Raw genomic sequence first — 22247 nt, forward strand, 5'->3', positions numbered from 1 at the left:
AGATATATAATGCATATTAAAACACTTTTTTCATTAAAATTTTGAAACCATGGCTCGTAATTTCTATTTTTATATATTTTTTATTTTTTTGCACCCCCTTCCCCTCAATTTCATTTAGAACAAAGTTTTTCATTTTAAAATTTCGTGTTTTTTCTAACTTTGCAGGGTTAATTTTTAGAGTGTAACAATGTTCTACAGCTATCGCGATTTTACGAAAATTTTAAGGTACCACCCCTCCGTCATGAGATACCAACTACGGACCTCGGATTTGTGATCAGGGACAAAAATTACCCATTAGAACAAAGTTTCGCGAAAATAAAAGAGGGGTCGGGGCAACTTTTCTCGTATTCGTGTGATTTGGTAGAGAATTACCCACCTTTTTTTTTAAAAAAAAACTTCATGTTCCCGGTACGAGAATCGAACTCACGACCTCTGGATTGGAAATCCAGCACGCCGTTAGTCGAAACCCATCCCCTACCGGTCAGTATTCCCAGTGAGCAGATTTACTCTTTGAAGGGATCTGACTATACCTTACAAAATAACACAATTTTTTAACTTTGTGTTTAACGCATTTTTGATCACTTTTGTTTTTAAGTTCTAATTTTTGGCCTGAAACGTAAAGTAATTTGGTCAATCCCACCCTTCGAACTTCACCAGATTTTGGGAACAGAACCTTAAATAATATTTGCAACGGCCTGGATTTAAAAAAAAAAAACATTACTGTATCGGCACTAGGAAAACCTCATTTTTCATGTTCATTTTTCTCTCAAATTCAAACTTTCAATTACACCTCGAGACTCTGGCATCCAAATTCTGTTTGCAATGTGTGCTCATGTATTTGTTTATCCAAAGTCAAACATTAAATCTCGGGTGAGTTTTTAAAAAAGCCGTAAGAGCCATTGGTAAACAAAGCACATTTTGCATCGGTACTTGACCTGCTTACGATAAACCAATTTCAAAAATGCTTGAGATTGTTTATTTACACGTCCTTCAAGTGCTCTAAACTAAAAACAAATGAAATATTGTTGCAATTTGAAGAAAAACGAAAATTAGTGTCGGAGGTCACGATGGCTCTTACGGTTTTTTGAAAACTCACCCGAGAAATGTATATTTATCGAAAAGTCAATAAACGTCATACCGTATACATTGGTGACATTGATGATATTTATGAATTTATTTTTAAAACATTATTCAACCGGCAAAGAGAGATCTGTGGTGCTATCAACACGACAATTAGTGTCTAAGGCATTCGTGGTAAAACAATGCCCCATCCCAGAAGGTCCCGCAGTACAAAAACATCTCTGCATTGTGCTTCCAAAGAATCAACAAAAATCTCGAAGCGTACGGTGGTGTGTCCCCTGTAGATTCAGAATTGTGTTGTTGTATAAACACTGCGTGCTCAAACTCGACCCACTTTAACGAATAATTAGATTTTTTAATAGCGCTTTGAAAAAACATTTCGTTGTTATAATGTTTAATTTGTAAAAAAATATAATTAAATGTGCTAACATAAAAACAAACTTTAAATAAAACTTATACACGTTTTGGTTCAGTACCCATGGTTTCAAGTTTGATGAAAACTACCTACAAATCGATTTATCATCAGAGAGTCGAATGGAGAAACCAATTAGGCAAAATGAGCTTTTTGGTCATTGAGATTATATCCACAATGTTTTACCCAAATAGAAAAAAAGCTTATTATCAGCGAAAAAGATAAAACCAAGTATTGTTTTGTGTAATATGTTGTATTTTACTACATTACGCTAGGTGGATGAATATGACTATGAAATTTGTTGACTACACTCCTTAATGGTGATAGTACGCCTTCTGCACCGGGACGGCCAGCACCTTGTGCACCTGCGGCTGCGGTGCCTGGTATCCCTTGATCGGTTCCCGGTGGACCTGGGCGATGAATCCACTCTTGCCATCGACGTGGTACGTCACGGTGCGCTTGTGGCCATCGGCATCGATCAGGTAGTATTCGCCCTGGGTGGTGTGATCCTTGCGGGACTCCTTCTGGCCATGCACGTCTCCGGTGTGGTCATCATGGACGTCGTACGCGTACTCGTAGTGGGCAGGTGCGTGGTGTTCCTCCTCGTGATGTCCTTGCTGGTAGTAGTGCTGGGCTGCGATGGCTCCAACGAGCGCAAATAGAACAGCAACCTAAAAAAATATTTAATTTGAGTTTAAAGTTTTAAAATTTCCAATTTTAAACAAACCTTCATAGACATGTTTGTTTCTAGAAGTTTGTCAAAAAGTACTAAAAGGTTGGTAAGGTTTGAGTATCGATAGTTGAATGATACTATTCCTTTGAAATCGACTCGTTTTATAATAGAAACTGTCCGTTGTCTTTCAGCTCCGAAAGTATTCGAAAGTTGAACGCAAATTTTCCACCATTAGCTGGGGACGGTGTCCTCGAGATCAACCAGTAAGCTTACATTTCTTTCGCAGTCTGTTTTGGTCTTTAGAAATGCAATATAAAGCCAATTGATTGAAGGAAATGCTTCTGAGATTTAATAAATAAAACTCACGATTTTCAACTGCAAATTATGTTTAAAGTTTACACATAATTTAACAACGGATTGTCATCATTTTGCCTTCCTCACTGAGGTAAGGCTATAATCCTGCTCTAAAAATGAACTTTGTATAAAAACGTCGTAGACCCACCTTCATGCAAACATATCGACTCAGAATCGAAAACTGAACAAATGTCTGATATTGATGTACTTTTTGGAAGCCGGATCTCATTTAAATGTATGTAAACTTTGTCCAGACCACCCAACCCATCGTTAGTTAGGTAATCAAAAGACCTTCCAAATAAGTCCAAAACATTGAAGATCTGGCAACCCTGTCTTTATATATGGTCACTTAAGTGATGTTTATATACTTTTTTATTTCGGATCTAAAAAATGGATGAAATTTGTGTACAGCTACTGTTGGTAATGAGTGAGGAAGGCTCCAACCACATAGCATAGCATAGCATAGCATTGGTGTCTACCCGTAGCTGCTACTTCGTTATTGACCAGGACCCCCAAACATTGCTCCGTGGACCACAGATGAAAAGTAGGAACCAATCATCACCCCTTCGCAATTTTCAAAGGTCCCTATCGTGCTTATCAATACCGACGCCGGCCACGACCAGTGGTAAGACACGGGGAAGTGGATGGGAATGTTAGCCGATACTTGAGTGATGGGACCGCCAAATCGACTGCGTCTCCGACAAAGTATCACATGAGTTTTGAGGGGTTAGTAAGATGGGTATGAGGTCAGGATTCACTGTGGTAGGTGAAGCGACCATGAGCAATTTGTTTATCGGTTGAAATTTTAAAAATCTTAGGCAGCCGGCTGCGGAAAGATACCTATCTAAGGATTTAAATATAGTATTAATTCGACCGCGATTCTCCCGAAATTCTCCGTCGGCGTGCCTTCCGATCAACGGTGATGTAGGAAGGGCTTCATTCATTAAAATTATTTTATATCATAAGCCTTAAAACATATCCGTCGACGTGCCTTCCGATCCTCGATGATATGGAAAGGACTTAATCCAGCAATACGACTTGCTTGTCTCAAAAAACAAAAATCGGATCGTTTCTATCGAAAACTATATAAGGGACCATCCATAAACCACGTGGACACTTTTTTTTGAATCTGTTACCCCCCCCCCTCGTGGACAATTGTCCATACAAAAAAAAAAACTTTTTTGTATGGATCGTGGACAATCGCCAAACAACCCCCCCCCCCCCCCCCCTAAAGTGTCCACGTGGTTTATGGATGGTCCCTAAAGAGAACAAAAATAAAATTAATCGGCCAACGAACGCGCGAACAAAAAATAAATGAAAAAAGAAGAAGAAGAAATCCAATCACCCCATGTACACAAATAGCGACACAAAAGAGACGGAAAATAACACGAAAAAAAAACAGGACTGAGCGCACAGGCACAGGCACCGCACTACTGATGCCATTATTTAATTATAATGACCAATCACCCCATGCACACGAACAGCGACACAAAAGAGACGGAAAATAACACGAAAAAACAGGACTGAGCGTCCACACAGGCACCGCACTCACACACACACACACACGCGCGCACACACTCAACAAACTCACCGACGACGAACGACGCGAAAAAACATGCGACCCGACTAGAGCGTCCAATTTCCCGGGGTTACAAAATTCCCGGGAAACGGGAAATTTTCAACAAATTTCCCGGGAAATCCCGGGAATTCCCGGGAAATTCTAAATTAATCGAAAATTGTTCTGATCCTGGTTTTGGTCAATATTTTGCAACAAAATAGTATTAAATAGCAATTCTAATGGTCAGAGTAAGTGTAAGGTTCACTTAATGCCTTGGCTGCTTGTAAAAAAACATACAACTTCAGGAAAATATATAAATAAAAGCGAGTATTTGAAATATGTTTACATTTTTTGAAGTAGTTTTTTAATGATATTTTTAATGATTCGGCCTAATAAAAGACTTCGGTAAAAAGAATTTTCATAGAAAAAAAAGTTGTTTAGTAGTTTCAGATTTAAACTTTACGCCCTTGGTACGCTAAAAAAATGAGTTCGCGTAAACGTGAACAGAGCTCATGCCAACGGGAACCAGGAAGAAAACTATTCAACTTTTATAGTGCATTGCACCATGAAAGTGAACAGTTTTCTTCCTGGTTCCCGTTGGCATGAGCTATGTTCACGTTTACGCGAACTCATTTTTTTGAGTGTAGCTCAAGTGCTCTATAAATTTTTAACTTTTGACTGTAATTTCTCGAATACTTTTGAAAGAACAAAAAAAATCAATTTTGATCTTGGCGGGAAGAGTTACCTTATTTTCAAATGATATAACAAGAATTTTTGCTTAAAAAGCTTACCAAAATTTTAATAGTTTATTTTTAATATCGTAAGTTTATTCATAATATCGTACAAGATCTTTACCTAGTTGTGAATGCTTCGGAAATTATTATCATAAAATTTTTAGACGAACTGATAAGTTCAATAAGAACAGTAAATTGAATTTATTAAAATAAGTTTTTTTATTTAGATTTTTTTTTTGAAAGTTTAAAAAATGTACCAGAAAGTTGAGAAAATGTATACTTCCGCTTGAATTTCAGGAATTCCCGGGAAATTTCCAAATTTCCCGGGAATCGGGAAATATTTTTTTTCGGGAAATCCCGGGAATTCCCGGGAATTTTTTTCCCGGGACGGGAAATTGGACGCTCTAGACCCGACGGACAGGCATCGCAAAACGGACTGGCTCAACTGTCATTTTTTCAACCAGAGCCAGCCGCACCTTCACACACACACACGCGCGCGCACACACTCGACAAACTCACCGACGACGAACGACGCGAAAAAACATGCGACCCGACGGACAGGCATCGCAAAACGGACTGGCTCAACTGTCATTTTTTCAACCAGAGCCAGCCGCACCTTAACACACACACGCGCGCACTCCAAAGTCGGAATTTTGCCTGAAATTTGTTAAAACTAGTTTTGTTTATAAAATTATTGAAAATGCCTATAAATTTGAAGATTTTTTTTAACTGTGTTTCAAAAACACATATTATTTATTATTTACAAACTTATTGAATCTTCTCCTAGTGGAAAATTGTCCAAAGAATCCGAAAATGCATTCCGTTTTCCGATTCAAAACCATGTTCATTGAGAAAATCATGACACTTTGAGAAGTTTAAAATAATGACTTTCATTAACATTTTCTTAACTATAGTTAACTAACTTTTTAAACTCTTCAAAATTTTATGAAAACTTCTTCTTGAGGAACTTTGAACACTTCTCTACCACGGTCAGTATGATTCTGAACCATTCCTTACGTTTTTTAATTGTACTCTTCATTTTTCGGAAAAATCGCAAACCTATCAAAGTCACCCCGTTTTACGGTATCAAAAGATCTAATTTAATCCACATTTTTTCCTTTCAATAATATTCAATTAATTATTTGATAATAATTTAAGTCATTCCGAGCACATTTAACTGATTAACATAAAATTCACCCATTAAAATTTTAGAGGTTGTTGAGGTACTCTATTTGAAATTAAAATTCTTTAGGGATAGGATAATTCGCAATTCGCAATTTTCAGTGTAAGAACGGGCCTTGACCGATCTTATGCACTAGGTTCCCGACGAACACGCACTGCCCTTACACCTACATCTCACCCTTGCTCTGAGTCAGTACGAGCAGCACGCTAGAACACGCTTTGAGTGTTCGTGCCAGGCATGCACACCTTCTTTTCCGGTTACGCATTTTAACTCGGCCGGGGGTGGTACATTAAGTAGGGTTTGATGTAAGTATAAGCGCCTAACCATTTGTAGTGTGCTTAACAACTTTCATTAAAGCAAAAACTGTTTTATTTTTAGTTTGAATTCAAAAACTTATTGTTATTTACTGTGTATTGTTTTCTCCTAAAATCTTCCCTATTGTTGAGTCTGTTTATTTGTTGCTATTTCTTTTGTCGCGGTGTTTTGTTACAATTTTTGGTCCTAAGCATTTTACAAAAGTGTTTTGGGATCGAAGCAAGCCGCGCGCGCGTCGTGACGTTTTGAATTTTTGCTCCGCGTTTTTTTCGTTTCTTATTTTGATTATTATAGTTTTCTAATTGAATTATATGATTCATATGTTGATTGCCCGGGAGGTTAAGAATCGGATTTCTAATGTTGAGCGACGGAATTTCAAATTGGAGGTTAAAGAGAAATGTGATTTGTAAACAGGAAATACAGTGGTAGTTTTTGGCAAGCACAACTGAAGCAGGGACCTTCGAGGGTGAGCTTGCCCTAGCTAGAAGCAGAATCTTTTGAAGCTGCTGGTGAAAATTTCGGTGCTGTCCGGAGCGATTGACGCTGAATGGTGGTCGAGATGATCGAGTCAAAGAATTGGATTTGTCTCTATGTTTCGGCCTGGATTGTTTCGTCGAATCCCGGTGAGCTCTTTCCTTTTTAGATCTTCGTTAAATTTTCACGGAACGGAACGGATAAAAATATGGGAGTGTCCGTGGCTGAATGGTAACGGTGTTCGCTTTTGTAAGCGGATAGTCCTGGGTTCGATGCCCGTCTGCTCCCAACGAAAATGTTTAAGGCTTTAAAATACTTTAAATACGTAACATGAACTAAAAACCAAAGTCGCTCGAGGCGGGGTTCGATCCCCCGTTCTATGGATTGTTAAGCAAAATTGCTAATCACTGCGCCATCACGGCCTGGTGAGCTTTCACTGGAATTAGGAATACTGTTACTACCAACTAAATACGCGCTGGGTTTTTGTCCATTTGGCAGAGATCCGGAAGTTCTGAATAACGTTTAAATCCGATTGATGCAAACGTTCTTTAGGGCGGGGCTTGTCGGTTCAAGCTGAGGTACCTCGCGCACGGCTAGCCTGCGTAGAAATGGGTCACCGAAGCTCGGCAGAGCTAATACTTTCCAAATGCCTATGCGAGTTATTTGCATGTATAGAATGTAAATCTAAAATACATGGAAACAACTCAATTTGTAAGAAGCGGCCGCGTGGCTCCGTTTGGTTGGTTGCACACACGCACACACACGTAAGCATTTTACAAAAGTGTTTTAACAGAATTCAGTTTCATTGAGAAGAACCTGAGAAATGGTAAAACCCGTAAAAATAACTTTGACCCAATGTCACCCCCCAGACCCAATGTCACCCCCATTGACGGTATTTTTTTATTTATTGTTTCGGAATTTAACAGAATCAAATCGATAAAAAAACTCCTTCTCGAAACATAGATTTTTCATTTTTACACCTCAAATACAAAAATTTCTTGCAATTGATTTGTATTAAGCTATTCTATTTTTGAACTTGTAATTATATGTCTTTCAAAATTATGATAATTTTCTCTTTTAACTTTATATTTTCTCATATCTTTCCAGTTTCAAGATGCTTGCGATACAGAAGGGCCAACGTAAGTACCGAATAATTTGGAAATTGATTGGATTTAATTTAGAACAAAGTAATTTGAGGGCATAGTCAATCCAGAAGATATTAACCCTACTTCGTCGCTTTTTTCATGATTTTTCTGCACCTCAAACATTAAACTTTTGGGAAGGTTCTCTATCGCGCTTCGACGGCAGACAGTCAATAAATTTTCAGTTTTATTTCCTTTTCTTTATCTATTTGTATATAACTCACCAGATAGCTAAAGGTAGGATTAATGAAGGTCAACAGTCTTATCAAAAGTCTCAGTGAGGAAGGCTCCAACCACATAGGTGGATTAAGTTAGTTTTTGTTTTAGAAATCGAACAAATCGTAATAAAATTTGTAAAAATGGCCCAAAAATTTAAAATAGAAAACAGTCAAGTCACAAAGTAATACCACGGAAAGCAAGCGCATTAGCTTCTAATTGAACTGCAAAATTGAACACAGATATCACTAAATTAAATTCATTTTCCGGCAACATTGTTGCTGCAGAATGTGTCCACCAACGTCAAATCAACCCCACGATAAATCCCTCCTGTTTATTGGCTTAATTACGGCCAATTATCACCTGCAAAACGGCGGGGCCTTGAGTGCCATACTTGTGACACTGAAATCCTCCGTGCAGCGGCCTAATAAGCTGTCGACCCAAACAGATTAATTCCATGTTGGATTCCTTGCATGCCTCCGTAAATCAACTTTTTTAATGGGCGGCTTGTGGAGACCCAAGCGAGAACGCGAACGGTCTCGTAAATTTCACAGCAATCATTTTCGAAAGAAGAAATTGCTCAAACTACGCATGGTCCAAGTGACAACACGCAAGTAGCCGTTAGTTGGCCACCTGGTTGGCTTTGGCCACAGGTAATTAAACATAAAAAATGGTTCTTACGCGTCAACGTGCTAAACTGTTGCAAAATATATTGTGTGTCTGTATCTCTGGCACTGGCAAACTCCATCTCGTTTTGCGGACCGCCTTGTCTTTCTCGTGAGTGGCAAAAATGGCCGAAATTGGCGAACCTGTTTCTTGAACGGATTTGGCTGTTTTTCACCCGACTGCTACCGGCGTCAACTTCCACGGCAAGGACACGCCGATAACAGGCCATTTTTCGCTCACTTTTGGCAAAGTTAGACAATGCGTGCAGCTTTTGGGAGAAATTAGTAAAAGTAGTTCTGGAGTTTGAACCAGTTCATGTGCAACGAAGGAATTATATAAACCCACTGCTGGTTGAAATTGGTTTCAGTTGAGTTCACTTTTTCGTATCATCTGCACCATTCAATAGCTTCAATCATGTCTTTCAAAGTACGATTCTGAATTTTTGAACATTTTGTGTTCTAGAATAATGTAACGTTTCAATTGTCACCATCGTTCTCCTGGCTTTCGTCGGCGCCATCGCTGCCCAGCAATACTATCAGCAGGGACATCAGGAGGAGGAACACTACGCACCTGCCCATTACGAGTACGCGTACGACGTTCATGATGACCACACCGGAGACGTGCACGGCCAGAAGGAGTCCCGCAAGGATCACACCACCCAGGGCGAATACTACCTGATCGATGCCGATGGCCACAAGCGCACTGTGACGTACCACGTCGATGGCAAGAGTGGATTCATCGCCCAGGTCCACCGGGAACCGATCAAGGGATACCAGGCACCGCAGCCACAGGTGCACAAGGTGCTAGCCGTCCCGGTGCAGAAGGCGTACTATCACCAATAAGGAGTGTAGTCAACAAATGTCATAGTCAAATTCATCAACCTAGCGTAATGTAGTAAAATATAACATATTACACAAAACAATACTTGGTTTTATCTTTTTCGCTAAAAATGAGCTTTTTGTCTATTTAGGTACAGTCATCCCACATATTCGGAACACCCACAAATTCGGAACACTTTTGTGGTAATTTGTCAATAGGATGCAAAATGCAACTTTTCTGTCGACCTTACTATTTTTAGAACCTTTATTTGGATATTCTCTTGCTATTTAACTAGTAAAAGTAGTACTTTTTAAACAAAAACCTGCGCTTCAAGACTATTTTAACCAGAGCAGCAAAACACTGCATCCAAATTGCCTGTTCCATAATTGTGGGATGTTACTGTGCCTTCCACAATTGTGGGACACCTGAATTTAATTGATATTTTCACAAAAAAAATATCAGTCCATGTTCAAAACATCACTAAGCTTAAGTTTTATTGGTTTCAGAGTGTGAAGTCATTATTTTGTAAAAAAAATAAGTACTCCTGGAGAAAAAAAAGTTTGTTTACATCGTAAGAAAAAAGTGTTCCGAATTTGTGGATTTCAAGGGTCAATGTTTTTCTTTAAAAACTTGATATAAAACGTAAAAATATACAGCCGGTCTATACATCAATCGAAAGATCGCAAGAAAAGCTTTCACATGAAGGTAAAAGCAAATCATTATGTTCAATTATCGATTTTCCATGATTTGTTGAACAATGGCCGATCTGTAAACTGTTCCGAATATGAGGGATGGCTGTAACACATTGTGGGTATAATCTCAATGGCCAAAAAGTCCAGTTCGCATTATTTGTTCTTCCCTTCAACTTCATACAGTTTTGGCATCAGTTCATACCGAAATGCTATAAAAATATTTAAGATTCCAATAAATATCGGTATATTGAGATCGGTCTTTCAGATCGATTTGATGTTTTCAGCAAAGTTGTAGTTATTAATGAAAAGAAGTTAAACAACTTATTTTTTAACATTCCAACGCCCAAGGCTCCAAAAAATTTGGAACGGTAACTTCAACTCAATGGTTCTCGGGCATAACTCAACCAATCAAGATGATTCTTCTTTCCAGTGATTTGTTAGGATGTCTAGAAGATTCTAGAACTTTGCAGAATTTAATTTCATCAAATCTGTAATTTTTGCAATTAAAAACATCGTTCCAGCTTTTTTTTTCGCGTGTAAAAAAATTCGCCAAAAATTCCGCGGAGGCAGTCGTTTTTAAAAAAGGTGGAACGATGTTTTCGGTCGCAGAAATTACAGATTTGTTCAAATCAAGTTCTGCAAAATTTTAGGATCATCTAGAAATTCTTACAAATCACTGGAAACAAGAATCGTCCCGATTGGTTGAGTAATGCCCGAGAACCAGCGAGTTGAATTTACCATTCCACCTTATTTGGGAGGCTTGGGCGTCCGTGTAAGTTGGACATGCGTTGGGCGTTCCAGTGTTAAAAAAAACCTGCATGGATATTGTCGGACCCAGCCCAGAACGTGTCTCACCGGTAGAACAATGTTTTACCAATAAATTGAAATCCTTTCAATGTCACCCCGGTTTACGGTGTGTCATTTATTGAATTTTCGGGAAATATACGTTTAATGGCAGCAGGCTAGGCTAGGCTAGAATGGTTACGCTGGCCGCTTAGTAAGCGGAAGATCATGGGTTCGATTCCCATCTGCTCCAACCTTCTATCGAATGAGGAAGTAAAGCGTCGGTCCCGGACTTGGTTGTTTTTAGGCCGTTAAGTCATTTCAGGCGTGGGAGTCGTCTCCCCGCTACAAAGACAAACAACGCACCAAACCAAGCTTGCTCCGGTGGAATCGCTGGCTGCGGTTGGACTCGCAATCCAAAGGTCGTCAGTTCGAATCGTGGGGTGGAAGTTTCCTTAGAGTAGAAAGAGGTTTGAGTGTCCTCCCTATTCAAGCCTTTGGACTCCTAGGTCCTAGGCTCGAATTTCATCAATTTTCCCTAATAAGCCAAATTAATGCTGATAAATGCCGAATACAAATTTAATGCTTTAAAATTTTTATCAATTACTATATATTCAACTATTAATGTATTTCTACAAAAAAAGATATTTCCAGACCAAAATTTGATATTTTTTTCAATTTTGGCAAATCCCGGGATTCGGGAATTTCCGGGACGAAAATCCCGGGATTTTCGTCCCGGGAATTCCCGGGATGGACGCACTACATGTGTAGCCGTTGCGATTCGATCGGTTGGAAACGGTGCAGCTTATGCGCCACTCCCGTGAGGGAGACTGCCCGCCATGTTAAATTTGCCCGGTTTGAGACTCTCGAAGAGGTGCTCGGTTGAACTTCTTCCCAGGGAAGAAGCAAGATCGAATCGGCCAGCGTACCAAAGTGACCCACAAGAACGGTACGGAAAGCTCAGCCTCCCGAAAAAGCTCCTCAGAAATCCACCAGTATAGGACCCCCCGTGCCCGTATGAATCATCATGGGTAGTACCGCCACCCGCCACCAGAGAACTTCACGAAGCATGGGAAATACGCAGAACTTTTGCATTGGGGAGGAGAGGACTGGGAACGGACCCTAAAGTGACGGAAGCAGCGCTCCGGATCGACCAGAAAAACTAACACGTGAGCTCATTTTAACTGCAGGGACTTTTATTGATCTCCAAAATAATCACTCATAATTTAGTTGGCAGGGAATCAAAAAGAGGTGCTCGTTTATTGGACTAGTCTAACATTTGTGTATTTCATTCATTGTTCTGTTCTAGCGTCTAGACATCTCCCTACTGTGTGCGTTTGCTCTCCCTACTGTCTACTCTTCGTTCTTCTGTTACCCCGTGCTTTTGTGCTCTCTCCTCAAATCTTCAGCTCGTCAGCTGGAACAGCTGATCGCTGACGTCACCGGCAGTCAAGCGGACTGCGGCAGACAAAAGGCACTAAAGTGCTGTTTCGTGGACGTGTGGGGCGTGTCAATAAAAGCCGTCACACTCCGAGCGCATGGCAACACGCGCTTAAACAAAATGGACGCCCTCCATCAAAATGGCGTCCGCTCTACGGCCGCAGCCGGAACGGAAAAACGTTCGTGACGCCTTCTGTGGCCGTCACCCTTCACCCGCAGAAAAAGAACGGACTCACCGGACTGCTGCTCCTGTTACTTGATGATGCTGCTGCTGCGGTTCCTCGCCGCGTGCTCGTAGCCGACGTGGACGACGATGTCGGTTCGACCTGCGGTTGCGCGGTCGACTTCGATGATGTTGCGCGGGCCGGGACTTGGCTTTCCGGGCCAGCACGTGGGTGGATGGACCGCCTCCAGACGAGATGTTGACGGCTCGTCTCTTCCGGCGATGTAGCGTGTGCCGGGTCAAAACTTGTCCCACACTCGATGCGGGGCGGTGGTGGACGCGCGCTCGATCTCCTTCTGGTGCTGCTTAGCTGGTAGGGCGAGAGAAGCGAAGCCTTCGAATTTCGCGAATGAGGTTAGCACATGCACGGGGATAATTCGCACGGGGTAACGGTTTACCTGATCTCTAGCTAGGCCGCGCACTAGGCTAACTTCTTCGCACACACAAACTTCTAACTTCGACGAGATCTAGGGGGGGAGAAGTTAGAATTTAAAGCCTAACCGGAAACACTACCACGCCACTTTCAAACCTCAGGACTGGACAGGGGAACCCGGGATAAAAGTCCGCGCACTCCACACTTCACAAAGGTCTGGGACAAAGTGAACGAGTACTAGGTTCCTCAGAACGGGGAAAGTGGCCCCAGACGTACTTTTGGTACGTCGTTTCCCGGAGATTGCCTCGGGCTTCTTCGGATCTTTAAAGATCTGAGTTCCCGTCCCACTCTAGCGGTCGGCAATGGCTCTGACCGTCCCTTTCCGTCTTCCCGAAGGATTCAACATATGAGCGACCTCAGCGAAATTCTCTCTCCAGGTCTTAAACCAGTAACGATAGTTACCAACGATCGTGAGGGCTAACATCACCTACATTGATTACCGTGGTAACGGAGATCGAATTACATTTAAAGACGAACGGAAAAACCGAAATAAATAAATAAATAACTGCTAACAAGTGCAACTGTTACATCACTCCATGCTTAAATTACGAAAATTCAGTTTATAAAGAACTGAATTTTCGTAAGGGGAAATCATACGAAAAAACAAGGAGGAACCACACAAAAAAAAAACAAAAAAATACTACAAATATATTTAAATTTCACTAAAAACAATTTGCGAAAGATTCTTCAACAGTTCGGGGTCATTTATGATCATCGGTTACAAGTAACCTCCATCTCTATTTCCAAGTCATGATCCATCACAGAAAATGCTTGTTACTGACCATCAACGTCTTCACTCCGGTCTCCAGCGAACGTTCAGAAATCCTCAACAAAATGCTAGTGCAAAATTTTTTTAACCTAATCATGGATACTTTCTTTTTCGGTCATTTACTTTACAGGCTATTATCCCTTAATTTCTCCCAGAAAAACTACTTGCTTGAACAATCCAAGACTAACAGTTTGACTATGACTAGTGGTTGACATTCCTCATTCATTCATCCTAACACTCAAATCCCAATCAATAAATGTAGCCGTTGCGATTCGATCGGTTGGAAACGGTGCAGCTTATGCGCCACTCCCGTGAGGGAGACTGCCCGCCATGTTAAATTTGCCCGGTTTGAGACTCTCGAAGAGGTGCTCGGTTGAACTTCTTCCCAGGGAAGAAGCAAGATCGAATCGGCCAGCGTACCAAAGTGACCCACAAGAACGGTACGGAAAGCTCAGCCTCCCGAAAAAGCTCCTCAGAAATCCACCAGTATAGGACCCCCCGTGCCCGTATGAATCATCATGGGTAGTACCGACACCCGCCACCAGAGAACTTCACGAAGCATGGGAAATACGCCGAACTTTTGCATTGGGGAGGAAAGGACTGGGAACGGACCCTAAAGTGACGGAAGCAGCGCTCCGGATCGACCAAAAAAACTAACACGTGAGCTCATTTTAACTGCAGGGACTTTATTTAACTCCAAAACAATTACACAAAATACTTCAGGTAGGAAATCAAAAAGAGGTGCTCATTTTATTGGACTAGTCTAAGGTTTTGTATTTCATTCATTGTTTCGTCTTCAACGTCTAACTAATCATCTTCCTACTGTGTGCGTTTGCTCACCCTACTGTCTGTACTCTTCGTTCTTCTGTTACCCCGTGCTTTTGTGCTCTCTCCTCAAATCTTCAGCTCGTCAGCTGGAACAGCTGATCGCTGACGTCACCGGCAGTCAAGCGGACTGCGGCAGACAAAAGGCACTAGAGTGCGATGTCGTGGATGTGTGGGGCGAATCAATAAAGGCCGTCACACTCCGAGCGCATGGCAACACGCGCTTAAACAAAATGGACGCCCTCCATCAAAATGGCGTCCGCTCTACGGCCGCAGCCGGAACGGAAAAACGTTCGTGACGCCTTTCGTGGCCGTCACCCTTCACCCGAACCAATAGAATGGACTCACCGGACTGCTGCTGTTGCTCCTGTTACTTGCTGATGCTGCTGCTGTTGTTCCTTACCGCGTGCTCGCGGACGGCGCGGACGACTCTGCCGGTTCGACCTGCGGTTGCGTGGTCGACTTTGATGAAGTTGCGCGGGCCGGGACTTGGCTTTCCGGGCCAGCACGTGGGCGGATGGACCGCCTCCAGACGAGATGTTGACGGCTCGTCTCTTCCGGCGATGTAGCGTGTGCCGGGTCAAAACTTGTCCCACACTCGATGCGGGGCGGTGGTGGACGCGCGCTCGATCTCCTTCTGGTGCTGCTTAGCTGGTAGGGCGAGAGAAGCGAAGCCTTCGAACTTCGCGAATGAGGTTAGCACATGCACGGGGATAATTCGCACGGGGTAACGGTTTACCTGATCTCTAGCTAGGCCGCGCACTAGGCTAACTTCTTCGCACACACAAACTTCTAACTTCGACGAGATCTAGGGGGGGAGAAGTTAGAATTTAAAGCCTAACCGGAAACACTACCACGCCACTTTCAAACCTCAGGACTGGACAGGGGAACCCGGGATAAAAGTCCGCGCACTCCACACTTCACAAAGGTCTGGGACAAAGTGAACGAGTACTAGGTTCCTCAGAACGGGGAAAGTGGCCCCAGACGTACTTTTGGTACGTCGTTTCCCGGAGATTGCCTCGGGCTTCTTCGGATCTTTAAAGATCTGAGTTCCCGTCCCACTCTAGCGGTCGGCAATGGCTCTGACCGTCCCTTTCCGTCTTCCCGAAGGATTCAACATATGAGCGACCTCAGCGAAATTCTCTCTCCAGGTCTTAAACCAGTAACGATAGTTACCAACGATCGTGAGGGCTAACATCACCTACATTGATTACCGTGGTAACGGAGATCGAATTACATTTAAAGACGAACGGAAAAACCGAAATAAATAAATAAATAACTGCTAACAAGTGCAACTGTTACACATGCTATTGACAAATTATCACAAAAGTGTTTCGAATTTGTGGGTGTTCCGAATGTGTGAGATGACTGTACTGCCGCTCTAATCGAGTCCGTCCCATAGGCAAGAACAGCAAGCCGAGAAAAACGCACGTCAAATTTGTCCCGCCCATAAGGTAACGTGTTAGAATTTCACGAAAAAGTGAATTTTCTACGGTTTTCTTTAACAAAGTACTAAAGTTTATTGTTTTTTTTTGATAGTTCACATGATTTGAAACCAAACTGCATCATTGACAAAATTACATATCAGACGGACCTGATTTGAGCGATTAGTGAGCTGACCGCGGGGACGCGCTGTCTTGCATGCTCAAGAGTAGCATGCTCATTTTCATTTCTTTTGTGTCGCTGTTTGTGTGCTTGGGTGCGTGGTTATTATATATAGGCGAAGGGATTTTATTAAATGATCATTACATTGCATTATTATATTTAATTGATTATATAACCACACTATATTTTACACTTAACACATTATACAAAACACATATGAAACTGTAAACACGAGCGTTTGGTACGGTATGTCCACGCATACTTCCTCCCCTGTAGATTCTGTGAAATGTGCTCCGTTCACAGAATCTGTCTCTGCGGTTAATGCAACGCAGTAGGCCTGGCCGCTTTAATTTATGTAATACATCTTCGGGGTTACTCAAGTGTACTGCAATAATTAATATTGACAAGAAAGTACTTGGGGCGTAATCTAACCCCAAGTTCTTCCAGGATACTTTCTTCGGGCTGGCTGCGCTTGTGTTCGATAAGGTTAGATTAGATTAGATCAGACGGACCTGATTTGAGCGGCAGTGTACTGACTGTAAAAAAATCTTCAATAATGACATTAATTTCAAAAGTGTTAAATAAATTATGCAAATATGCACAAAAAATAATGTAGTTTTTTTTAAACAAAATAAAGTATATCGGTTTTAGCTTGACACATATAAAATGAGATTTTGTTTGCAAATATAATTATTCATTTATCTCAAACCATCCTCACAAGAATAACGTCCAAGCTTAAACTAATGGAAAATAACTAAGACTTGTATATTTAGTGTAGAACATGCTTCATTCACTTTATTATTCTACAATTGGACTAGTATTTAATAACAACTCTAATGGTGATAGTACGCCTTCTGCACCGGGACGGCCAGCACCTTGTGCACCTGTGGCTGCGGTGCCTGGTATCCCTTGATCGGTTCCCGGTGGACCTGGGCGATGAATCCGCTCTTGCCATCGACGTGGTACGTCACGGTGCGCTTGTGGCCATCGGCATCGATCAGGTAGTATTCGCCCTGGGTGGTGTGATCCTTGCGGGACTCCTTCTGGCCGTGCACGTCTCCGGTGTGGTCATCATGAACGTCGTACGCGTACTCGTAGTGGGCAGGCGCGTGGTGTTCCTCCTCGTGATGACCCTGCTGGTAGTATTGCTGGGCAGCGATGGCTCCGAAGCATACCACCAACAAAGCAACAGACAAGATCTAGAAAATGTTGATAAATCTGTGTTAAGACATTTTGTTATTTCTAAAGTTGATTGCTCAACAATACCTTGGCAGACATTATGACTTGGATTTTTGTAAAGCAGAAACAAACACTTGAAAAGCTTTACTGAAACTGATGCATAAGCCATGAAACTGGCTGCAATTTATAATGCGTTGAAAATTTCCCACACCAAGCAATGTCAATCAGGACTCCTTTCCTTTTTGGGGCGTTTCCCCAGCATTTATCGTTGCTGCACTAGAAGAGTTTATCATTCGAAAGTCAACCTAATGTTTGCACGAAGGAAGCTGTAAAAAGTTTTCACGTTAACTGGTTCTCACTGAGAGCAGTTTCGTGTTATCATGTCAACTTGAATGTTTTGAGGTTATTTTCAGCCATGTCCATGAAACAACTAAATCAAGTAGAATTGAGTTTAGCAAACGATTCCTTCTCAAATTTTTAGGCGAACAAGATTCAATATATAAGCAGCGTGAAGTTGTTGACCTGATATCAGTGCAGTCGATTGTCCCATTCTTCAAAGATCTACCATTAAAACTATTCAACAGTAGACATGTCTCTCAAGGTAATTGTACTGTTCTTTCGAATCAGAAATAAATTTCTATACTAATATGAACATTACAGGTCACCATCGTTCTCCTGGCTTTCGTTGGCGCCATCGCTGCCCAGCATTACTACCAGCAGGGTAATCAACAGGGTCATCATGAAGAGGAACACCACGCACCTGCCCACTACGAGTACGCGTACGACGTTCATGATGACCACACCGGAGACGTGCACGGCCAGAAGGAGTCCCGCAAGGATCACACCACCCAGGGCGAATACTACCTGATCGATGCCGATGGCCACAAGCGCACCGTGACGTACCACGTCGATGGCAAGAGCGGATTCATCGCCCAGGTCCACCGGGAACCGATCAAGGGATACCAGGCACCGCAGCCACAGGTGCACAAGGTGCTGGCCGTCCCGGTGCAGAAGGCGTACTATCATCATTAAAGAGTGTAGTTATTAAATGGCATATTCAAATTCATCAATCTAGCATAATGTAGCGGAATATATCTGAATATAAACTAATTAAAAAAAAACTATTGCTTTACTTAGTGATCGTGTTAATCTGTCTCAACTTATGACCATAGCAGATCTTAAAAATCCAGTTCTAATTTCAATCCTGAGATACACAGTCAAAATTGAGTAAATTTGAAAGGTGTAATTTCGGAAGGTACTCAAAAAGGGACATTACACCAGAGAGTGGTTGCTAGAGTGTAACAAAATTGACTTTTTGGTGGGCATTCAGGGGTTTGTTCCGGTGTTATTATTATTCTACTCAAATCCCAAATATGAGCTTGATTGGACGTAACAATAGCTGGTGCCTTAAATTTAAATGGGATTTAACCCTTGAAAATACTTTTTTTCAAAAATGTCTATTTTTAAAGTGGCCATTAATGCGTTTACCAAAAACATCACTGGCGTGTAGGCCAGATCCTTGCGCGTGTTTTGGTACTGATAACATTGAAGTTTGGAGCACCCTGGAGCTCGGTACAGACCTTGAAAGTTTGGCATCTCGGGCGTCTCGGGCGTCACGAGGTGCGACGCATATCTTTTTTGCCAGGGCCGGATCATTTTCGTGAATATTTTCAACCGGAAAAATTTGATATGGATCAATTCTGAAGCATTTTAGGGTATATTTTTTACCAAATAAATCCGGAAAAACTAAAACCGGCCCTAAAGTGGCCAGATTGGGCCAATTGGTTCAAGAACTCCAATATGCAACATATTCGAAAAAAAAAGTTTATTATCAATGCTTGATTTCAGAACTGTGAAATTAACTAAAAAAAGCTTTGAAAACTATTTAGGATTCTTAAATGTTGATAATAAAAACATAAAAAAAACATTGAAAAAATATGTCAAATTAAAACTAAAACGTTACTTAATCCACCTTTAGGTGTTTGGTGCCTTCCTCGCATATTTTTATCAAAATTTCTGAGATCAGGCCTCAAAAAAAGTGTATTAAAAACACTAAAGTACTTATAACTTTTGATAGGGTTGTCAGATCTTCAATCTTTTTGGCTTGTTGGAAAGGTTTTTTGATTACCTGTCCAATGATGAGTCGCATGATAGATCCGGACAACTTTTTTATCAAAATATTTGAGATCCGGCCTCAAAAAAGTGTATAAATAACACTTAAGGTGAAGCCGTTGATCATTTTCGAAGAAATTTGAACATCACTCTGAAATTCTCTGTATTGAATTCAATTTAATGAATTTCTGCAAATAAATCAGCATGTGCAGGTTGTTGCCTTCTTGAAGCCACTGAAAGAATTTTTGGTCTAAATCAAATGTGTTTAAAAATTTATATAATTTTGTGGTACAATCAATGACGTCCTAGTTGGTAATCATTGATTAATGACGATTTCCATAACATTGCAAAGAATGGGATAATCGTTACCAAAAGGAATCAGCATGTGTAGGGCACTATTGTAAACAACTTGTAGAAGAAATTTTGTCAAAATATTTATAGCGATGCAAAATTTATATCATTGAGCGAAAAAACATGGCAATGATGGAAGTCTTCACGTTAAGTGCTCATAACTGTTGATGAGGTTGTCAGATTTCAATCTTTTGAACGCGCTGGAAAGGTCTTTCAAGTACCTTTCTAACAATACATAGCATGACGGGTTTTCTTACAAAAACCACCTTTTTATAATGTTTCAAACTCTAGCCAAATCGTTTTTTAGCATAACTTTTGAAGTACTTTTCTAAACTTCATAATATTAACTAGGGTCTTGTGAGACCCCAAGACGAATCGAATGAGATCAAAACAGTCCGGAGTCCGGAGATAATCGTGTGCATATTTTTCGATGCACGGACTCACATCCAGACACACGCACAGACATTTTTTCAGAATTTTATTCTGAGTCGATAGGTATACGTGAAGGTGGGTCTACAAGGTCAAATAAAGAAGTTCATTTTTCGAGTGATTTTATAGCCTTTCCTCATTAAGGTGAGCAAGGCAAAAATTCAGAACAGCTAGTTATGTGATATTCTTCCACTAAAACCCTTTGCTTCACATTTCAACTATTGTATTATATTACGCACATATCAACAAATTGAGACTAGAGATGGTCTTAGTAGTGGTAGTTCAGGCTCGGGGCGGAGAAGCTCACGGTGGCCAGGTTGGCGGGGTAGGCAACCTTGGCGACTGGCAGAGCAACCTTGTGGACCACCGGGGCGGCAACGTAGTGCTGGACTGGGGCAACAACCTTGGCCACCGGGAGGACGGCCTTGACGACCTTCTGGGTCAGCGGTTCACGGCGGACGACGGCGTTGAATCCGTTGTGCTCATCGGCGGTGTAGTCCACAACGCGACGGTAACCATCGGCATCGATCAGGGTGTACTGTCCCTTGACGTCATCTCCGTGACGCTCCTCCTGTTGGCTCTTGATGTCTCCGGTGTGGTCATCGTGGACGGAGTACGAGAACTGGTACTCGGCGGGGGCATCGGCGTATTCCACGTGCTTGACGGCAACCGGCAGCAGACCAGCGCTGGCCACGGCAATCAGGGCAGACAGGAGGAAGAACTGCAATGGAACAAAGTCGGATGGATTAGAACACTTTTGTGAGATCTCAGCTTTTCGAGAACATACCTTGAAAACCATTTCGGTCTGTTTGATTAGAACTGTGAGGTTTTGATTGAATGGCTGCTAAACTTGTTGTGTGTCTTAGAAGGCGATCAAAAACTATATTTATACAAATCACATTCTGCACACAATCGTTACCGATTTCATTGATAGCCAACTTTTGACCAGCCCCCGTTTCGCCCTTCGGAAGCAGGATTAGCAATCACCATATAAAAAAAGTCAACCCAAAACTACCAGTTAGGCATTCTCAATCGATTGTTAAGTCGCGATTGAAAGCTCATTTGACGTGGGTAGTTTTTTTTTCAAGCTCAGGTTTTCGTCAACCAGACAGCAGGCAAAATAAATGTCGCCTGTTGTACTAAACTGGTCCAAGTCGAGTTTCACACGGCTTGAACTGTGATTACTAAATTTAGTAGATCAAAGAGAAACAAAAAGAACTAAAAAAAAACTCGAAGAAAGTATTACCGCGCCAATGGAGGCGGTGCTCGGTGCCAGAGCTTAGTGCAATTTAATTTGTACCTCTCGACAGCTTCCCAATGGCCAACGACAGCTACGCTCTATGAGCCGTTGCTGCGTTGACGGGCTTGAGCCGTACAAATTAATGAGTGCGCACACCCGCAGCGATTATCGTAGCATTTTTTGCGTTGGCCCTTTCCAAGAATTGTGTCTTGTTCTCCGAAATGTTTGGCTACTGGGCAGTTGAATGGTTTGTTTCTGCTTGTAAATTAAGTGATTATAGCATAAACTCCTGCAAGTGGCACAACATGTAGCGTGTTATTGATGTAATTGTAGTTGTTCGATCTTGTGAAGTATGTGATCACCAGTTCCTTTGAATTGGTCGGCTCATAACAGAAGCAATTTTTCTGATTATAAATCGTGAAAAATGTGAAAATTATAAGAGACAAACGGAATGATAAAATAATCAAATAAGTTTTCGATCCGGCCAATGGATTTAAATCAATTTTCAAATGTTACGATACGTTTAACAATCTTCACAGC

General features: G+C 41.6%; 4 protein-coding genes, 1 long non-coding RNA gene and 1 pseudogene across 6 annotated transcripts; 2 read left to right on the forward strand and 4 right to left on the reverse strand.

Moving 5' to 3' along the window:
- Window positions 1–1726: 1726 nt before the first annotated feature.
- LOC120424927 (larval cuticle protein A2B-like) lies at window positions 1727–2277 on the reverse strand. Its single transcript, XM_052708563.1, has 2 exons — window positions 2220–2277; window positions 1727–2163 (listed from the first exon to the last, which is right to left on the reverse strand). The coding sequence occupies exons 1-2, from the start codon at window positions 2229–2231 to the stop codon at window positions 1807–1809; spliced, it is 369 nt and encodes a 122-aa protein (XP_052564523.1). The 5' UTR covers window positions 2232–2277; the 3' UTR covers window positions 1727–1806.
- Window positions 2278–9395: 7118 nt separating this feature from the next.
- On the forward strand, window positions 9396–9729 carry LOC120424919 (larval cuticle protein A2B-like; annotated as a pseudogene). The gene has a single exon (XR_005606438.2). The product of XR_005606438.2 is annotated as a larval cuticle protein A2B-like (transcript).
- Window positions 9730–12275: 2546 nt separating this feature from the next.
- LOC128092921 (uncharacterized) lies at window positions 12276–14075 on the reverse strand. The gene is made up of 2 exons (XR_008212096.1): window positions 13294–14075; window positions 12276–13231 (listed from the first exon to the last, which is right to left on the reverse strand). It is a non-coding gene; the product is annotated as an uncharacterized LOC128092921 (long non-coding RNA).
- A 3099-nt stretch (window positions 14076–17174) lies between these two features.
- Window positions 17175–17742, reverse strand: LOC120424922 (larval cuticle protein A2B-like). The gene is made up of 2 exons (XM_052708547.1): window positions 17663–17742; window positions 17175–17595 (listed from the first exon to the last, which is right to left on the reverse strand). Exons 1-2 carry the CDS (start codon window positions 17672–17674, stop codon window positions 17230–17232), a joined length of 378 nt encoding a protein of 125 aa, XP_052564507.1. The 5' UTR covers window positions 17675–17742; the 3' UTR covers window positions 17175–17229.
- A 307-nt stretch (window positions 17743–18049) lies between these two features.
- LOC120424921 (larval cuticle protein A2B-like) lies at window positions 18050–18680 on the forward strand. Its single transcript, XM_052708568.1, has 2 exons — window positions 18050–18176; window positions 18236–18680. Exons 1-2 carry the CDS (start codon window positions 18165–18167, stop codon window positions 18605–18607), a joined length of 384 nt encoding a protein of 127 aa, XP_052564528.1. The 5' UTR covers window positions 18050–18164; the 3' UTR covers window positions 18608–18680.
- Window positions 18681–20697: 2017 nt separating this feature from the next.
- On the reverse strand, window positions 20698–21473 carry LOC120424892 (larval cuticle protein A2B-like). The gene has a single exon (XM_039589179.2). It carries the CDS (start codon window positions 21264–21266, stop codon window positions 20736–20738), a length of 531 nt encoding a protein of 176 aa, XP_039445113.1. The 5' UTR covers window positions 21267–21473; the 3' UTR covers window positions 20698–20735.
- Window positions 21474–22247: the final 774 nt, after the last annotated feature.

The sequence above is a fragment of the Culex pipiens genome, chromosome 2 (assembly GCF_016801865.2).
Source record: "Culex pipiens pallens isolate TS chromosome 2, TS_CPP_V2, whole genome shotgun sequence".
In the NCBI taxonomy this organism is placed as follows: Eukaryota; Metazoa; Arthropoda; class Insecta; order Diptera; family Culicidae; genus Culex; species Culex pipiens.